The sequence below is a fragment of the Rhinoraja longicauda genome, chromosome 6, assembly GCF_053455715.1.
Source record: "Rhinoraja longicauda isolate Sanriku21f chromosome 6, sRhiLon1.1, whole genome shotgun sequence".
In the NCBI taxonomy this organism is placed as follows: domain Eukaryota; kingdom Metazoa; phylum Chordata; class Chondrichthyes; order Rajiformes; family Arhynchobatidae; genus Rhinoraja; species Rhinoraja longicauda.
This window is the reverse complement of record NC_135958.1, coordinates 38494513-38515417: the sequence shown is the minus strand read 5'-3', so window position 1 is coordinate 38515417 and position 20905 is coordinate 38494513. Positions and strand designations below refer to the sequence as shown.

General features: G+C 45.0%; 1 protein-coding gene across 1 annotated transcript in view; it reads right to left on the bottom strand.

The window, feature by feature from the left end:
* The window catches only part of piezo1 (piezo type mechanosensitive ion channel component 1 (Er blood group)), a 168761-nt gene that overhangs the window by 59675 nt on the left and 88181 nt on the right, over positions 1–20905 (bottom strand). Inside the window, exons 20-25 of the mRNA XM_078401557.1 lie at positions 19659–19784; positions 17115–17315; positions 15819–16023; positions 12366–12470; positions 4372–4528; positions 1505–1748 (exon numbers count right to left, since the gene is read on the bottom strand). Coding sequence (XP_078257683.1) covers positions 1505–1748; positions 4372–4528; positions 12366–12470; positions 15819–16023; positions 17115–17315; positions 19659–19784 — 1038 coding nt within the window. The remainder of the gene's footprint in view (positions 1–1504; positions 1749–4371; positions 4529–12365; positions 12471–15818; positions 16024–17114; positions 17316–19658; positions 19785–20905) is intronic.

The following is a 20905-nucleotide window of genomic DNA, read 5'->3' as shown; positions in this document are numbered from 1 at the left end:
AAGCCAACGTCTCCAATAACTATCAACATTTTCTATTACCACGACGAAAGACAACTGGTGAAATGCAATAATATTTTTGAAACCAAGAAGAAAATTGTATATGTTTATCAGATTAGAACTGTATATAAATATTTATATTCCAATCTGCAGTATTTACATATTGGCGTAATTATAGATTGAAGCAAGCCTGATATAATTGAAGTTTGTACCAATTACAATTTGCCAGATATGGAGCAGGTTTTAATTTTATTTAATATTCGTAGTTCTTGTATCAGATTTAATTAAATTAATTTTCGCTCTCCCTTCTGTGATGTGGCATTATGATCATAAGTATGTGATTTATTCAGTCAGAAAAGCTTACATTAAATCTGCAAATATTTCTTCAATGCTCCACAATTCTAAGCTTGCCCTGCTTGCTAAACTTCAAAGCAATGGGAATTCATTCAATAATTGTCTCATTTGGTTTAGTTTAGTTTAGAGGTGCAGTGTGGAAACATTTAGTTTACAGATACAATTTAGTTTAGTTTAGTTTAGTTTAGTTTACTGTGTCTATAAATGTGTAGTTTGCCACACACTAGGAGCAATTTACAGAAGCTGATTAACCTAAAAAACCTGCACGCCTTTGGAATGGGGGAGGAAACCAATGCCCCCAGAGAAAACCCAGATTGTCACAGGGTCAACGTACAAACTCCGCACAGACAGCACTCATAATCAGCATCGAACCTGAGTCTCTGGCTGTGAGGCAGCAGCCCTTATAAAAGGTGCGGAGGGCTGACAATATAAAGAAACATTCCTATCTTACAACTCTTTGCATCCCATTTCAAAATTAAAATCGAAACACTTAAGCTTCTTCCCAAATTATCTGCATTTGTTGAGCCAAAGTGTGAAAGCTGCTGTAACATTAGGGTGAAGCAAGAAAATAACTGCAGATGCTGGTACAAATCGAAGGTATTTATTCACAAAATGCTGAAGTAACTCAGCAGGTCAGGCAGTATCTCAGGAGAGAAGGAATGGGTGACGTTTCGGGTCGAGACCCTTCTTCAGACTGATGTCAGGGGGGTGGGACAAAGGAAGGATATAGGTGGAGACAGGAAGACACTGGGAGATCTGGGAAGGGGCAGGGAAAGAGAGGGACAGAGGAACTATCTAAAGTTGGAGAAGTCAATGTTCTACACAGAGGGTGGTTCAACAACCACCCCCCGGCATTGCGATCCAGGCATTCCCCTCCTCCTTCCCAGATCTCCCTCTATCTTCCTGTCTCCACCTATATCCTTCTTTTGTCCCCCCCTCTGACATCAGTCTGAAGAAGGGTCTCGACCCGAAACGTCACCCATTCCTTCTCTCCTGAGATGCTGCCTGACCTGCTGAGTTACTCCAGCATTTTGTGAATAAATACCTTCGATTAGGGTGAAGCAGTTCATTTCACAATCCATCCACTGGGCTTTATTTTTTTCAGAGTTTTATTTTCTATATTTTCTTGATGCTTGGTCATGGGAGGACTCACCGAGAGCATATTCTTTGCAATCATGACAGTAATGTTGTATATAATTAAGCAATCCCAAACGTTTAAGCGACTTGCTGCTGGCTTCAGTAAAAGTCTTCGGCCGAGCAAAAGCAAATAGAAGGAGGCAAGGAGGTAGCCCAGGCCAAACACACTTATTCGAGTGGAGCCAGCTGCAAAGATGACTGCTGCCACCAGCCAGAAGAGATATCGGAAGACCACGGCTTTGATCATGTCCAGGTAACATCTGCAGGACAGAAAAGACTGCATTTGAGCTAATCTGTGTCAGAAGGAACTGCAGATGCTGGTTTACACTGAAAACAGACACAAAATGCTGGAGTAACTCAGCGGGTCAGGCAGCATCTCTGGATCCATGGAACGGGTGATTTTTCGGGTTGACACCTTTCTTCAGACTGACAATGTCGGGAGATGGGACTCGACCCTAAACTGCTGCCTGACCCGCTGCCTGACCCCAGCATTTTGTATGAATTAGTCTTCCACATTCATCAATTACAGAATATATTGGCACAGGCACTAATTGCAATCATCTCAACATCCGAGGGCGTACACGCCACTGGAGATAAATGGGATTACTGTGGATAGAGTGAGCAGCTTTAAATACCTGGGAGTCCACATCACAGAGGATCTGATATGGACAACGCACATTGCCGTACTGGTGAGTAAGGCAAGGCAGCACCTTTACCACCTCAGACAGATGAGGAAATTTAGAGTCTCTCTGAGGATCCTTCAGTGCTTCTACTCTGGGGCTGTAGAGAGCATCTTGTCCGGCAACATTACAGTCTGGTTTGGGAACAGCTCTGCCAGGACAGGAAGGCCCTGCAGAGAGTAGTGCGTTCGGCAGAACGCACCATGGGAACTACACTCGCCCCCCTGCAGGACCTATACATCAGGAGGTGCAGATCCAGAGCCAGCAACATTATGGGAGACCCCTACCACCCCAGCAACGGACTGTTCCAGCTGCTACGGTCAGGCAAACGCCTCCGCTGTCACGCTGTGAAAACGGAGAGGATGAGACGGAGTTTCTTCCCACAGGCCATCAGGACTGTTAACTCTCATACCACCAGGGACTAATTTAATTTACTGTATTAATTTATTTTTTGCGTTAAAAAAAAATTTCTATTCTGTTTTGTAGTTTAGCACAGTCTGCAGGCATTGCCACTTTCATTTCACTGCACATCTTGTATATGTGACAAATACCTTGACTTGACTTTACTTTTTTTCACGAGCAGTAGTTCTACTCAATAACCAATGTATGCAGTATCTTTTTTGCTCTGGTTTATTTCCACCCACATGTTTAGACCGTAATGTTGTATCTTTATTGTTTTGATGTGGTTATGCTTTATTCTTAATTGTTAACTGTATGTTTGTGTTGTCATTTGTGAGCGGAGCACCAAAGGCACATTCCTTGTATATGCACATACTTGGCCAATAAACTTATTCATTCATTCATCAATAAAGATAATTACAGCGTAATTTTAATTAGTTTGCTGATGAAATGTGTTGACATGTTTTTCTGCAAATCATAATCATTTTGTCCCACCGATCTTTTCCCAGTAATTATATTGCAACTCCATCAGGAGCAAACACCTAAAATTAGTTACATTTGTGAGCACGGGCAACTGTTAAAAGTGTTAAACAATTCTACTTTAAATGGCTTACTATAAGATAATATAAGACAAATAAGACAAATAAGACAAATACGACAATATAATATAATATAATATAATATAATATAATATAATATAATATAATATTTGTTGAATTTCGTCCAATTTGGATGACAATAAAGCTATCTTGAATCTTGAATCTTGAATCTTGAATAAGACAATATAAGACATCTCCTGAGATGCTGAGTTACTCCAGCATTTTGTGAATAAATACCTTCGATTTGTACCAGCATCTGCAGTTATTTTCTTATAAGACAATAGACAATAGACAATAGGTGCAGGAGTAGGCCATTCGGCCCTTCGAGCCAGCACCGCCATTCAATATGATCATGGCTGATCATTCTCAATCAGTACCCCGTTCCAGCCTTCTCTCCCATACCCCCTGACTCCACTATCCTTAAGAGCTCTATCTAGTTCTCTCTTGAATGCATTCAGAGACTTGGCCTCCACCGCCTTCTTTTTTTTTAGAGATACAGCGCGGAAACAGGCCCTTCGGCCCACCGAGTCCGCGCCGACCAGCGATCCCCGCAGATTAACACTATCCTACACACACTAGGGACAATTTTTTTAAACATTTACCCAGTCAATTAACCTACATACCTGTACGTCTTTGGAGTGTGGGAGGAAACCGAAGATCTCGGAGAAAACCCATGCAGGTCACGGGGAGAATGCACAAACTCCGTACAGACGGCGCCCGTAGTCAGGATCGAACCTGAGTCTCCGGCGCTGCATTCGCTGTAAGGCAGCAACTCTACCGCTGCACCACCGTGCCGCCCACTGAGGCAGAGAATTCCACAGATTTACAACTCTCTGACTGAAAAAGTTTTTCCTCATCTCCGTTCTAAATGGCCTACCCCTTATTCTTAAACTGTGGCCCCTGGTTCTGGACTCCCCCAACATTGGGAACATGTTTCCTGCCTCTAACGTGTTAGGCTCTAAGAGCATTACTTTATCACCAGAAAAAAAATGAAAAGTCAAGATTGGTTTTTAACACCTAAAATTAGTTACATTCGTGAAGTTGGGCAACTGATAAAAGAGCTAAACAATCCTATTTTAAATGGCTTACTATGAGAGCATTACTTTATCACCAGAAAAAAAAAGTCAAGATTGGTTTCTAACACCTAAAAAATGTTATCATCAAATCAGAAAATCAAAGTGCAGAGCAGCCTCTATCAGACTTACCGACAGTAAATAAAGTTTGGCACTGGGTTCAGGTCCTTGCCCGTCATGGGATCAGGGCTGTCTGTATTTTCACCAGCTGTGGTATAAACCTCTTCCTTCTTTTCGTCAATAAATACTTGCCACTGATGGGATGAACACATCAGCAACAGAAAGTCGTCTGCAGTTAAAAGGGATCATTAAACTGAGAACTGATTCATTCCGCAACCTCAATAACAAAAGGCAATATTCGGCTTAGATACCGGTGTCGACTGTACAGCAACACGTTGCAGCATTTCAAAAACAGCAGCCATTTGATTCCGAGTGGCAACAAGTATTGCGTTAAAATGCACTCTCCCCACTTGCTCTTTCATTGTTATCATTCACCTGGCCGAATTTTGTCTTCTCTGAATTAACGTTTATTTATATGCTGTAACTGTAATTCTTTTTTTTGCACAATCCGCAGGCATTGCCACTTTCACTTCACTGCACATCGTGTATGTGCACGTGACAAATAAACTTGACTTGACTTGACTTGCCTACCTGCTCTTCCCCACTGACAAGCACGTTACAGGTTGATAGCCTGTCCTGGTGAGCATGTCAGACAATCACTAATGGACAAGTACGTTGCCTTTGATTTTGCTTAGAACTCCAGAATCCATCAAACTGCACATGAGGGTGCATCTTGTAAAACAGTGCAGTTTTGCACAATCGTGTGTGGGATGTCAGGAGTCGAGTCAAGAGTGTTACATTGTCATATGTACTGAAGCTGAACAATGAAATTCTTACTTGCAGCAGCGTAACTGGTCTTTAAACAGTACTCAATAGATCCGTCATGACTTGGCTCCTGCTTAGACAGATTCCATTAATAAGCAATGACTTTGCCTTGCACTATTATGGTCTGGCTATCTAGCATCACTGATAATTTACGGTATTAGTAATGTATTTTTATTTGTTGTGTTGTTGTGTTGATGTACTTGTAAAGCTGCAGCACGTAAGCATTTCATTGTTGCATTCCTGGTGCGTACAAAAGTCCGACACTGTTGACCTTTGACTCAGGCCTACCAATCATTTTAAAGGCCTGTTTCTCAGCACGAATGACCTGCACAGTTTGGGGACAACTCATGAAAATCCTGGAAGTGGCACTCAGTTAAGATAGAACAGTGCAGCACGAGAACAGGCCCTTCGGCCCACAATGTTTGTGCTGAACATGACTCTAAGACCATCACTTATCAACCTGTGCATATCCCATATTCCTCCATTCCCTGCACATCCATAAGCCCATCCAAAAGTTGCTTAAATGCACCAACATATCTGCTTCAACAACCCCCCCGGCATTGTGATCCAGGCATCCACCACCCTCTGTGTAGAACATTGACTTCTCCAACTTTAGATAGTTCCTCTGTCCCTCTCTTCCCCTCCCCCTTCTCAGATCTCCCACTGTCTTCCTGTCTCCACCTATATCCTTCCTTTGTCCCACCCCCCTGACATCAGTCTGAGGAAAGGTCTCGACCCGAAACGTCACCCATTCCTTCTCTCCTGAGATGCTGCCCGACCCGCTGAGTTACTCCAGCATTTTGTGAATAAATACCTTCGATTTGTACCAGCATCTGCAGTTATTTTCTTACACCCTCTGTGTAGAAAACTTGACCCACATATCTCCTTTAAACGTTTCCCCTCCCACCTTCAAGCTATGGCCTTGAGTATTTGATTTTTCCATCCTGGGGAAAAGGTCTTGTGTTGTCTTGTTGATACTGCACCAACCGCCGCTGTTGGGCTATAAACGTGCAGTCCCTCGTGCATGCAGTTGCAGATTTAAAATGTAGTGTTTGCAAGCACGTAAGAATTTCATGGTTGCGTTCCTGGTGTGTACAACAGTCTGACAGGCTGAAAGGTTCTGACTGTCCATCCTATCAATGCCTGTCATCATTTTATATATTTCTATCAGACCTCCCCACAACCTCTGGCCTTCCAGAGAAAACAGTCCAAGTCTGTCCAACCTCTCCCTGTAGCTTATACCCCCTAATCTAGGCATCACTTTGGTAAACCACTTAGACAATAGACAATAGACAATAGGTGCAGGAGGAGGCCATTCAGCCCTTCGAGCCAGCACCGCCATTCAATGTGATCATGGCTGATCATTCTCAATCAGTACCCCGTTCCTGCCTTCTCCCCATACCCCCTGACTCCGCTATCTATCTAGCTTTATCTAGCTCTATCTAGCTCTATCTAGCTCTCTCTTGAATGCATTCAGAGAATTGGCCTCCACTGCCTTCTGAGGTAGAGAATTCCACAGGTTCACAACTCTCTGACTGAAAAAGTTTTTCCTCATCTCAGTTCTAAATGGCCTACACCTTATTCTTAAACTGTGGCCCCTTGTTCTGGACTCCCCCAACATTGGGAACATGTTTCCTGAAACTTCTGAAACTTTTCGAAAGATGTGCTTTACTGTTTGACACCAGATTAAAAAAAAATAATAGCAGATTAAAATGTCTAATTTGGAAAGTTATTTACATATTCAAATAAAAGAATCAGTACTTTGAGGCCCTCTGGTTTGGTCCACGGCAGTAATCCCAACGTTGACTGCAGTCTAAAAAGACCAAATCAACAAGTGGTTTACAAGGAAACCATCAAAACATGTTTTTATTCACCTGAATATAGCACCAAGAACACATTTCTCTAACTTAGTGCAGCACAGTGGAGCAGCAGTGGAGTTGCTGCCTCACAGTGCCAGAGACCCTGGTTTGATCCTGACTACGGGTGCTGTCTGTACGGAGTCTGTACGTTCCCCCTGTGACAGTGTGGGTTTTCTCCGGGTGCTCCGGTTTCCTCCCACATTCTAAAGACGTGCAGGTTTGCAGGTTAATTGGCTTTGTAAATTGTCCCTAGTGTGTCGGATCGAACTAGTGTACAGGTAATCGGTGGTCGGCGTGCACTCAGTGGGCCAAAGGGCCTGTTTCCGCGTTGTATCTCTAGACTAAACTAAAACTAAACAAGTTTTCTTCTTTTCACATTTTAGAACTGAATCTGAAAATGTATGCAGTGAGATTGAGATTGCAAAGAATTTATGCAGCACGAGTTCTTTGAGTACCCCATTAGCACAGCATTCTCACATCTGACGGATCCCAGACAAGCTCCATTAGAGGCAGCTAAATGGTTTAAGGAGATGGATTACTTTGGGAATATAAATAATAGTCACACTTAAGTGGGAAGGGAGAGAAACATTTAGACGGCTAGTTAATAAAACTCACTTGATTCACAAATCTACGTTCCTGGCACATAAAAAACCAGTGCAGGCACATGGCTGAAAATCATTCAGCTATCACTGGGGAAATGGTATGTTTGACAGAGACAGAGGGAAATCTAGAGAGAAATAAAAAGTATAAATGCTGCAAACAGCACGTTATGCCACAGACAGGATGAAAGAGAAATCGAGTTTAATGTTTCATGTCCAGGATCTTTCATCACCATTAGGAAATGGTAGCAACTAGAGAATATTGCTGGCAAATCCAGTAACAGTCATTAAGTTCCTTAAACCACTTAACTCTGAATTTATAGTGCAAATATCAAATTGTTTATAAACTCCCATGGGCATTCCCGTGAACTGAAAAGCCTCAGCTGGTTTTATTAAGGGAGGCTGGGTTCCATCAGATTTTAAATATTGTTCTCGACTGAAGGCAGCATTGAAGCGGCCAAGGTTTGTTGGATTAGAATCAATAAAAGCTGATACAGATATTTGATATATGTGCATTGAATTGACACAAGAAATCGCACAGTCCATCACTGGTTTTTACAGGGAGTTATGGCTTTTATACTTTGGCTCAAGCGTTAAGACCCCAGAGACTAAATTTTTGTCGACACTAATAGTAACTTATTAACTTTATTTATATGCTGTAACTGTAATTCTTTTTTGTGCACAACCCGCAGGCATTGCCACTTTCATTTCACTGCACATCGTGTATGTGTATGTGACAAATACATTTGACTTGACTTGACTTGACTTAAACTGTTTCTATTTGCACCCTGCAACTCCCATGAACTTTGTGAACTCCCATGGACAGGAGTGTGTGAAAGTGGGGAAGCGGGAACAGTAGGACTGGCACTCTTAATCCACGTAACTGACAAAATAACCAGTCTGGAGAAGCTGCCTTTTTAAAAAAGTTCTTAGCTAATATGCACCACCTGACGAGATGATGGAAAAAGCTACAACAATTTGTGTTTACTTTCATCAATGTGTATTTTCAAGATAGAAAATATGGGTATATCAATAATTCATCCCTATTTTAATGTAAGAAAATAACTGCAGATGCTGGTACAAATTGAAATGGCGGAAATGAAATAAGAAAGCGGAAACTTTCCGCCAAATTCGGACGGGTTGGGAGGTTTGCAAAACTGTTTTGTGCCAAAAAATGTAGCAATTGATGTGCTGAAGCCATCTTGTGCTTAATTTGGTGACGGCTCTACCTTACTCAAGCCTTTGCTGGGCACTGCTTGCATCTACCTACCTCAACATGGTGAGAGTCTCCTTCTGTCTCCTTTTTCTGTTCGTTTACTTATTTATCTATTTATTTTCTTCTCTATGTTCTAGTAATCCCTGTAAAGCGTCTTTGAGTGTTTGAAAAGCGCTATATAAATGTAATGCATTATTATTATTATTATAGTAATCTTCACAGCGATTGTTGGTGATATCCTCACACACCTCAATTGTTTCCCTCCTCCCAACCCTTGTCTTTCAGTCCAATCTCCTGACCATCTTATCAACTCCATGTCCACCCTTACAATCATCTGCTCTGCTCTTCTCCTCCTCCCCCCACCCCCCCCCCCCCCCACCCCCCCACTCCCTGATCAAACCCAATCACTGATCCACAACTTTCCGCAAGAACATCTTGTTCACTGCATCCCACTGACTGAACACCCCACACTGGTGCCCCTCAATGCTGTGCTCTCAGCCCTTACTGTGCTCCTGGGCATAGTCGTTACTGTGTGGCCAAATTGTGCCCTAGCCCCATATGCTTGTTTGCACATGACACCACCATGGTGCACCAGATCTCAAACAATGACAAGACGGAGAACAGGAAGGAGCTAGAGTCTGAGAAGCTATTTTGTGCCAAAAAATGTAGCAAGATGTCAAGATAACAACCTCTCCTCAATGTCAGCAAGTTGAAGGGGTTAGTTATTGGCTTCAGGAAACAGAGTGGTGTACGCCAGTCCGCAGCGACAGTGCTGAAGTGGAGACGGTCGAGAGCTTTAAGTTCCTGGATGTAAACGTCACTAAGAGTTTGTCCTGATACAACCTCATTGACTCTCTGGCCAAGAAAGCACACCGTCAGAAGACGAAAGCAATTCAGCACGTCTCCAATGACTCAACAATTTGTACACATGCACCGCAGATAGCATCTTAACTGGATGTATCGCAACTTGGTTTTGCAAGACCGCAAGAAATTGCAGAGTTGTGGATGGAGCCCGGTCCATCGCACAGACCAGCCTCCCCCCGCCCCCCCGCCCCCTCTCCAACCCCGCCCCCTCTCCCCCCGCCCCCTCTCCCCGCCCACCCCCTCTCCCCTCCGCCCACCCTATCCCCCCCGCCCCCCACTCTCCCCCCCTCCTCCTCTCTCCCCCACGCCATCGACTCCATCTACATTTCACACTGCCTCGGCAAAGCAGCCAACATAATCAAGGACTACTGAAACCTCGAAGGTAGACAGAAAATGCTGGAGTAACTCAGCGGGTCAGGCAGCATCCCGGGAGAGAAGGAATGGGTGACGTTTTGGTTCGAGACCCTTCGTCAGACTCGTGGGGGGGGAGAGAAAAACCAAGAGGGAGTGCCTCCCTGCTGGCTGTGATCCCCTGTAGCTGGTTTAAGGTAGACTGAATCACTGGGACAAACCCGAGACCACCATTGCTGCTGTGTGGTTAAGACTGGACTGCCGGGAAAGAAGCTCCGGATGGCCAGTGCCTCTAGCCGAGGCTAAGACTGTGGGCGGAGCAAGACTGAGATGCCAGAACCCCTTCCAGCTTGCAGACAACAAGGGGCTGTGCCCACGCACACTCCACAGAGGCAACGACAGGACAATCCAGAGACAGCCAGCATCGCCTCTCTAAGCCTGGGGCTGAGCTGCCAGGATGAGGCCCGTACCGTCAGCACCTCCTCTTGAGGCAGCGTTGAACAGCAGGAAGAAGCCTGAGGTAGCCACGCCTCCTTCTATCAAAGACCAGGACCCAGCAGCCGGGACAAGCCTGAGATCACCAGCATCATTGCACTTGTGCTCTGCTGGTGGGACAGCGCCCCCACGTGGTCTTTCTTACCACTACAAATAAAATATATCACGTGGGTTGACCCCACTGAGAGTGTGCACGTGGTTAATGTTGAACCGCAGCATCGTCCCTGACCCCACAACTGATATCGCAACATGATATTCTGCATAGATCTAAAAGCGTTGTCCAGGACTGTTGCTTTTCCAGTTTCACCCATTGTCAGTGCGACACAGGGAAGATGAATGAGAACGAGGGAGGAGGTGAGGATGTACCTGGCCTGCTAAGTTACCCCAGCATTTTGTGTATTAACCAGCATCTGCGCTCTTATTGTTTCTACCTAGTGTTAAGGTAATTCTGACTTGTGTAAAATCTGACCTATGAAAGGGTTTTTAGAACATAACTGCGATGTACGTTTGGGAGTGTCTGTAATAATAAATTAAACCAAACCCCAACCTACAGGTCACCATCTCCACTATGTCCTGTATACTTACCCCACCCCCATCCCCTTCCCACACCACTCCCCAATTTACAGCCCAAATGGTTTCTTCCCACTGCTGCAATCTTCTTCATGTCCGAGTTTGCTGATGGAAGGGCATGTGTGTGCTCAGATACATGTGAGGATTGTGGTTCTTGTGTCTCCCACAAGGCTGGTGTAGCCTCTCCCCCTCCACCAGCCCATGTTGTGTCCTTCCAGCTGTGTTACACTCCAGAGGCTAAAAGCTGTAAATTGTGGGATACTATGAACAGATAACAAGAAAACTGCACCGATCAGCCAAAACATTATGACCTGATGAGCCAAAACATTATGACCACCTGCCTAATATGCTGTTGGTCCTCCATGTGCAGCCCCATACGCAGCAGGGTGCGATGCACTGTGTATTGTGACACATTCCTCCCGTGACCGCCATTAAAAGTTTCTGTGACTTGTGCCACAGTAGTCCTTCTGTCGGTTCGGACCAGACGGGATAGCCTTCGTTGCCCTCGTGCATCAATGAGCCTTGGGCGCCCAACACCCTGTCGCCGGTTTGTGGTTTGTCCCTCCTCGGATCACTGTCGGTAGGTACTCACCACTGCTGACCGGGAGCACCCCACAAGCCTTGCCGTTTCAGAGATGCTCTGACCCAGTCGTCTGGCCATAACCATTTGGCCCTTGTCAAAGTCGCTCAGGTCTTTACTCCTGCCCATTTCTCCTGCATCCAACACATCAACTTGAAGAACTGACTGTTCACTTGCTGCCTAATATATCCCACCCCTTGGACAGCTGCCATTGTAACAAGATAATCAATGTTTTTCACTTCACCTGTCAGTGGTCATAATGTTTTGGCTGAATGGTGCATAAGAAACTCTAAGTGGTTTAAAAGGAGAAACTGCTGCAAGTGCACAGCATGTCAAACGCGATCCTCATTGAGACCAGGCTACCTAATTTTGTTATGTCGAAGATGGACACAAAATGTTGGACTAGCTCAGCGGGGCAGGCAGCATCCACATTTCCTCTGCTCCACTGCGAAATCTCCTCAAGCTACGCCTACTTTTGAAGAAGTTTTCCTCCAGCATTTTGTGTCCATCTTCAGTGTAAACCAGTTCCCACCTCATGACTAATTTTGTTATGCCGTGCACTAATTCAGAACCAAGGTTCTGTCGTTGGATATTCTGGGACATCACCAGCAATAGAAAGATAAACCTTCAAGGCCATTCGACAATTGAGGAGAAAACTCTAATCTCTGTGACTGGTGAACATGATTCAAACATGGATGCATACTTACAGAAAAGATGTTTGGAGCTCGGGGTAACCACGAAGTCAGGCAGGTAGAACCATTTAATGAGGCTGGAGTGAATGATGATAGGAGATGGCCACCTCCATGGGTAATCTGTGGATTAAGTCAAGTCAAGTCAAGTCAATTTTATTTGTATAGCACATTTAAAAACAACCCACGTTGACCAAAGTGCTGTACATCAGTTCAGGTACTAAGAAACGAACATACAATGGCATACAAACATAACAGCACATACATAAACAATTCACAGAGGGCCTCAAACGCTAGGGAGTAGATATAGGTTTTGAGCCTGGACTTAAAGGAGTCGATGGAGGGGGCAGTTCTGATGGGGAGTGAGATGCTGTTCCACAGTCTAGGAGCTGCAACCGCTAAAGCGCAAAAGCTCACCCCTGAGCTTAAGCCTAGACCGCGGGATAGTGAGTAGCCCCAAGTCGGCCGACCTGAGGGAGCTGGAGATAGTGGTGGGTTAGAAGATTTTTGATATGGGGGGGGGGGGGGCAAGCCCATTTAGGGCTTTGTATGTGAATAGGAGGAGCTTGAAGTTGATTCTGTACTGTACTGGGAGCCAGTGGAGAGAGGCCAGAATGGGGGCGATGTGGTCCCTTTTATGGCGTTTTGGACCAATTGCAGGCGGGACAGGGATGATTGACTGATCCCAATGTATAGGGAGTTGCAGTAGTCTAGGTGGGAGGAAATGAATGCATGTTAAATGCGGATTAAAGTAAAATTCTGCTCACTTCATTAAAATCATTTAACATTGTAGTCTGATATTTGTAAAACTAGAGATCTTGTAAATCACTGATATTCATCAATCCTCATTTCACCATCATCATAATGAAGACCACGGGCATCCTGGCTGGGCAGAAGCTTGCTGCCTGCCCATCATCCCAATGGCACACAGAAGCTTGCTGTCTGCCCATCATCCCAATGGCACACAGAAGCTTGCTGTCTGCCCATCACCCCAAAGGCACTCAGCATTGTTAAACAGTCTTGCAGCAGGGCTGTTTCGTACTCATTGTGATGTGATCAAGACAGAATCTGGAAAAATACTTTGGTGTGAAATTGCTATGAACTGGGGAAGCTGGATGTCCTTCCAAATGCTGCCTCCCCCTCTCTTTCCCAGGGCTTGGATCTTCGCTGATCCATGGCACTGATCTCTTCCTGACCTTCATTCCCACGGGCTCTACATCCAGTGGTCATCTTGTTGGGGGATTGGGAATGGAATCGTTCTAATGGGAAATGCTGGTTAATACAGTACAGGCTTCTGATGCCTGACGGAAAACTAAAACATGGCTGAACACATCAGCAGCCAACCTGATAATAAAGAGCGTGACAGATCTCTGAAAGGTATGAATATCAATTTATCTCTTTGTTTCAATGTCACGACCACATTGCCTGCTGACAATACGGGGCAGTGGAGGACAGATGCCCTTTCCGTTCACCTATCCGTGCAGATGGCTGTGGAGATTGCTATTTTGGGGGAATAAGGTTGAAGGTTGTACACCATTGCTAACTATAAGATAGTGTGGAGGTCAATTTTTCACAGCACAAGTACCAAAGATCATGAACACCTGCCAGAACCACGATGGCAATTGGGCCCAGGTTAATCACAAAGAGGTCAACGTGCGACTGGTCGGCTCAGCTCCAATGCCATGGCATTCAGCATCGTGTGGGTGAAGCGCCATTAAGAAATTTGAGGGTCGCGGCACAAGCCTTATTCTCCATCCTTTAAAGTGATTGGAACAAAAGACAATCTCGCTGCCTGGTATCTGGTTTCTTCCTGCAGAATTTTGTCCTCTGTCCTCCAACACTGGGCCAGAGGGGGTTTTTGAATTGGTTGTCCCAAGCTCCAGGCTCCTGGCCTGGGAGCAGCAGCTGTCGTTCCAATGTTCAGTACCTCATGGAATCTACCAGTCATGGGAATAGCTTCAGCTGAGGTCAAACTGCCAACACTCTCATTCAAGAACATATATCATATTATTTTAAATTTATGTCCCTTTGCTGCATTGCTCTTCCAAACTTGGCTTCATGATCAAACCGCGTAATCATCAATAATAAAGTCACTGGGTTACAGAGCCACTCTCTGCAATTTTCACGTTAGGAGGCCGCACTAATGTTGCAGATGATCAAGATGATTATTTAGGGTGTATATTTAACTATGCCTTAATTGATTTTTGCGTGCCATATAAAAGAGTATTTTGGATCAAGATAAATTTATACCTGGACCTCAATGCAGGGGTTAAAAAAAAACCAGAGCCAAATTAAACCAAGACAAATCGGGTTCAGACTTGGTGAAATACAAAGTGCATTCCCTGCTTAGGGATGGTCTATAATTACATGCAAACATGCTGTGACCGCGAGGTGTCCATTTCCACCATCTCTGCGTGAAGTGTTCTATTACTGGAATCTAAAAATTCCACCGGTCACCTGAAATTAAAGATGCATGGAAGGATTGCCTTGACCTTTGGCTCCATAAACAGTGAGGTGAATAGTGCAAGTGCATCCAACTTATAAAGATCACATAACAAGCAGCATGTTGCAAAACCACATCGCCATGGAGTTTACAGCAGCCCACTGGACTGGCATCTCCTCCATCACTAAAGCACTGTGGCTCCCATGTGCACCCTGTAATACACAGCAGCATCTGACTCAGGGACCTTCAAGAGCTCCTCCCCAACCCATGGGCTCCACCTCGAGGGGCAGGCATGAGGCACCACCTCCTGCAAGTTTCCACAAAGTCACACATCATGGGGCGTGGTGGCGCAGCGGTAGAGTTGCTGCCTTACAGCGAATGCAGCGCCGGAGATCCGGGTTCGATCCCAACTACGGGTGCTGTCTGTACGGAGTTTGTACGTTCTCCCCGTGGGTTTTCTCCGAGATCTTCGGTTTACTCCCACGCTCCCAAGACGTACAGGTTTGTAAGTTAATTGGCTTGGTAAATGTAAAAATTGTCCCTAGTGGGTGGAGGATAGTGTTAATGTGCGGGGATCGCTGGTCGGCGCCGACCCGGTGGGCCAAAAGGGCCTGTTTCCACGCTGTATCTCTAAACTAATCGTGACTTTGTCATCAAACTGGGAACAATAGACAATAGACAATAGGTGCAGGAGGAGGCCATTCGGCCCTTCAATGTGATCATGGCTGATCATTCTCAATCAGTACCCCATTCCTGCCTTCTCCCCATACCCCCTGACTCCGCTATCCTTAAGAGCTCTATCTAGCTCTCTCTTGAATGCATTCAGAGAGTTGGCCTCCACTGCCTTCTGAAGCAGAGAATTCCACAGATCCGCCTCGTAGCACAAAGGGGGAACCGAGACCAGCACGGTTCAAATATTGGTTCACACCACCTCAAGGGCATTTCGGAGTTCACATTAAGTAGTGGCCTTGCCGACAACACCCACATCCCACCTGACAGCAACAGGTAAATAGAGACAAACTCAGTACCTAGACAGAGAGCTGGAGGGATTCCGAGGCACAACAGGTATTGGCACAGCAGGAAAAGGGACTGGAAGAGGCAGTACTTGGGCCACAGCCTGGCTATCGCCTGCCGTCTGCGTCTGGTCACTACGGCAATCAACCAGCACGCGTGAATGATCGCAAGGAAGTTCATCCGCTGCCCAATCACATTGACTGTCATTATGAGGCAAACCTGTGCAAGAAATATGTAGATGAGAGAACAATTAAAGGGGAACACAAGAAGCTTTGTCTTTGGGAGTAGGTACATAGACATACATCATGTGTGGGAACCAGACATAGATAGCCTGAAGAAGGGTCTCGACCCAAAACGTCACCCATTCCTTTTCTCCAGAGAAGCTGTCTGACCCACTGAGTTACTCCAGCTTCTTGCCTCTATCTTAGACATACATGATGCTGACTTACGAGACAACATCTACAATTTAAATCCATAATATTATTAAATTACTTGTAACAATTTGATTAGATTAAGAGGGCCTGCTTGGTATGGTAGTCCCCAGTACCTAATAATTTGATTGTTGCTGGAACAACTGAACTTTCCCTAAGGCTAAGTGATTTATGTTTTACCATGGCCTTAGCCAAAGATATTGAGAATACTGTTCAACAACAGTAACAGCCATGGCAAAATACAGTAAAGCTAATTATTGAATGCTGAAGGTGAATTTTTGGATGAAGAAATCATGATATTAATAATGTTATAGCATGACCATTTTTTTGTTGTGAACAGAGTCATGAACAGAGTTATACGACAAAGAAACAGGTCCTTTGCCCCACTACGTCCACGATGACCTTTTTTCCATCTATATTAATCCCATTTCTTGAATTTGGACTCTATCCATGTGACACAAGAGACTGGAGATGCTGGGGTCTGAAACAACACACAATCAACTGGAGGAAGGTGGCAGATCGAACAGCTTCCATTGGGGGGAAATAAAATGTTAACATTTCAGCTGACATCAGGAATGGAAACATAGCAAAATAGGTGCTGGAGTAGGCCATTCGGCCCTTCAAGCCAGCACCGCCATTCAATGTGATCATGGCTGATCATCTCAAATCTGGACCCCCCCTCCTGCTTTGTCCCCATATACCTTGATTCCTTTAGCCTTCAGAGCAAAATCTAACTCTCTAATCTAGCTACGAATGTATTCTTACTGTGTCCGAGCAGTCCAATTTAATTTTTCTTTCCAACAAAACCACCTTAGTTGCTTTTGATAATTTAAAAGTTTGCTGTTTACATGCGTACATGATTGGCGGCATTTTACCTACCTCTAAACCAAACTTGTAGTAGAAGAAATTGCTGAAATACTTGGCACAGCTGAGGACACTTTCATCGAGGTGCTGCCGAGTGATGTCTGGGAATAATGTGCTGGTGGTGGGCCTGGGCATCTGGTTATACTTCCGGTGGTGCTCCTGGTGCCGGTACACAGTTATCTCGAAAACCAGTAACATTAGCAGAAGAAGTTGATGCTGGATTAGGTGGAAAACAAGGTGCCAACACGTTATTTCAAGGAGTTCTCTCTGCCACTGAAAAAACGTCCAAAATCTTAACTGCTTAAAAAAAACGTTTTCCCCGCATACATTCTCAATGACTGAGTTCATGACTGTCTTATGATCCTGGTCGGCAAAGCCACTGTGGGGCTTGCTGTTGACTCTGACAGGATAAAGGGAGCCGAAGGGTGATTTTGGCATCTTTTATTCCTGATGTTCTCATGGCATAAGAACCAGATGGTTCAGCTCAGCAGATCGTGAATCGCTAGTAGGCACCAAATGGTAAACATGTCAATGCTACAATGTATGATCACAGCTTTTCCAGATGTCCTTGTTTCCCAAATGGGCTTTGTATGAATGATAGGATGGGAGGTAGCATCTAGTGATCGGCAGGAATAGCAGCTGCTGTGGGAATGGAAGATGGGTATTCACGTCCATTCAAAGGTGATGGAAGGATGGCAGGCCCAAGGAACACTTACATCCAGAGGCCGGACAGGGACCCCAGCCGCTGGAGGTAGGGTTGCCAACTGTCCTGTGATAGCCGGGACATCCCGTATATTGGGCTTAATTGGTTTGTCCCGTACGGGACCGCCCTTGTCACTGTAGGCCCGGGGGCCACTATAGGCCGGAGGCCCGGGCGGCCGCCATTGGTGGAGCGGGAGCACGTGGCCGCTGGCTGGATGGGATCATGTGGGGTGCGGGACGGTGACATCACCTTTTGTCCCTTATTTGGGAGTGAGAAAGTTGGCGACCCTAACTGGAGGACCAATGCCAACTCCAGGCATCTGTAGAGCCCGGAGCCCATCTCCAAAGTTGGATCAAACAGCTGCTGAAATAATTCTTTTGGTCTTGGGCTTTGGCTTTCATTGAGAACAGCACAGCACGGGATCAGGCCCTTTGGCCTACAATGTCTGTGCCGAACATGATAGTCCCTGCCTCAACTAGTTCATCCGGCAGCACATTCCATACATCCAGCACCCTGTGTGTGAAAAGGTTACCACTTAGATTCCTATTAAATCTTATCCCCTTCACCTTAAACCTATGTTCTCTGCTCCTTGATCCAACTACTCTGGGCAAGAGACTACCCGATCTATTCCTCATTTGCAGTTAGTTAGATAATAAAACAGCCTTTGTCCCATGCATCTACAAGTGAACAACGTTCTGGTTATTAGCACAACGTTCATCTGGTTATTAGCACTCAAATCATACAAACAAATTCACCACAGCAGGTCAGTATCTAGGTACTCTCTATGGTAGCTCGTTGCCCGACTGTCTAGAGTCTCTTCATCATCTCAAGATACATAGGGAGAGTGATAAAATACTCGCCATTGTTTAAATGGGTGCAGTCACAGAAACAAGATGGTTGACACTAGCTCTGCTTTTGAATGGCACTCCCAGAGCACAAACCCTTTCCACCACCTGTGGCTTGTGCCTGTGATGTTTTGCAATAACTCAGAGAGACTTTCTCAATGTTAAACCCAAGCAGCCCTTCACCAAGAAGAACAATAGGATGAGGGGTGATCTTATAGAGGTGTAAAAGATCATGAGAGGAATAGATCGGGTAGATGCACAGAGTCTCTTGCCCAGAGTTGGGGAATCGAGGACCAGAGGACAAGAGTTCAAGGTGAAGGGGAAAGGATTTGATAGGAATCTGAGGGGTAACTTTTTCACACGAAGGCTGGTGTATATACGGAACAAGCTGCCAGAGGAGGTAGTTGAGGCTGGGACTATCTCAACGTTTAAGAAACAGTTAGGCAGGTACATGGATAGGACAGGTTTTGGAGGGATATGGACCAAACGCAGGCAGGTGGGACTAGTGTAGCTGGGACATGTTGGCCGGTGTGGGGATGTTGGACCAAAGGGCTTGTTTCCATGATGTATCACTCTATGACTATGACTAATAGTGACCGGCGTTCGATAGCACCATCACAAAATGTTTCCCTCCAACTCACACCCATCCTAGCCTGGATGCACAGTTCATAAGTGACAGGAGCAGAATCAGGCCATTCGGCCCATCAAGCCTTCTCCACCATTCAATCATGGCTGATCTATCTCTCCCTCCTAACCCCATTCTAATGCTTCATCACTGTTGGGTCACAATTGCTGAAATTCTCTACATAACAGCACGGTAAGAACCCCTACAAAAAAATACAGTTTTACCAGCACTGTCCTTGTTGAAAATTAATTCAAGGAAATTCCTGCAGCAAATCATGCCTTACTGTAAAGTTAAAATAGCCCGTACACGCTAATAGAGTGTATTATGGGCCAGAGTAATTTAAGACAACTTCACTGCTCTTATTGGCATAGACTTTAATGACTCACTTGGAGGTAGGCAAGAATAGGGAATTCTTTTCTGAATCCAAACCAGTTGGCCGGGTCCACAGGCCCTCTGTACAGAGCAGAATGCATGGCTTCATCCGCTTTTAGATTAGTCTCATTTGGAGAGAACTGCAGAGAAAAATATTTCTGTTCATCAATCCAAACACAAAGGCGTGCGAATTAAACATGAACGGCAACACTTGCACATTTAGAATAACTTCTATACACCAAAGGTTACAAACTTCAGGGGATGAAAGCAAGGGAAAAACCAAGTCACGCAAGACACAAATTTTCTGAAGACCTTCAAAGCCATGAATAAATATGGTAAAAGATCAAAGTCAGTGTCAGATAAATTAATTCTAACAACGCCTATATTTTTTTAATTGGAAGAGCAAACTGTGAACTTATGATATCATTACAAGCAACATTCATTCTTTTATATTAAAAAATTGACACAAATGCACTTTTAACCAACCTCATGAGGAACCATGATGAGGCTGTGTGCTCAGTCCTCTCCTGTACTCCCTGTTCACGCACGACTGTACTGCTAAGCGCAGCTCAAACAGCATCCTAAAGTTTGCTGACGACACGACCATCTTGGGCCTCATCACAGACAACAATGAGACGGCCTACAGAGAGGAGGTAAAGGCACTAAACAGCTGGTGCCAGGAAAATAACCTCTCTCTCAATGTCAGCAAAACTAAAGAGATGATCGTGGACTACAGGAGACAGGGGGGGAGTGGACACCTCCCCATCCACATCGGTGATGCTGAGGTTGAAAGGGTCAGCAGCTTTAAGTTCTTTGGTGTGTACATCACAGAGGACCTTTCCTGGACACTGCACACAGACATAATAACAAAGAAGGCACACCAACGGCTCTTTTTCCTGAGAAGACTGAGGAAGTTTGGCATGAACGCCAGCATCCTCACAAACTTCTACAGATGCACCATCGAGAGCCTGCTGACGGGCTGTATTACAGTCTGTGGGTTGACCCTGTGCCAACCTACCTATGACAAATAAAATTAAAATTTTTAAAAAATTAAATTAAATTAACCAGCAGCCAAATCAATGGCTCATCATGTGTCCACTAATCATTCTTGGGACACGCTTTCGATTGATTGTCGTCACATGTACAGTGAAACGTTTTGTTTTGCATGCTGTCCAAACAGATCAGATATACCAGACATAAATACAATCAAGTCAAATTGAAGCACAAGAGATAGAGCAAAGGGGAAGAAGATATAGAGGGT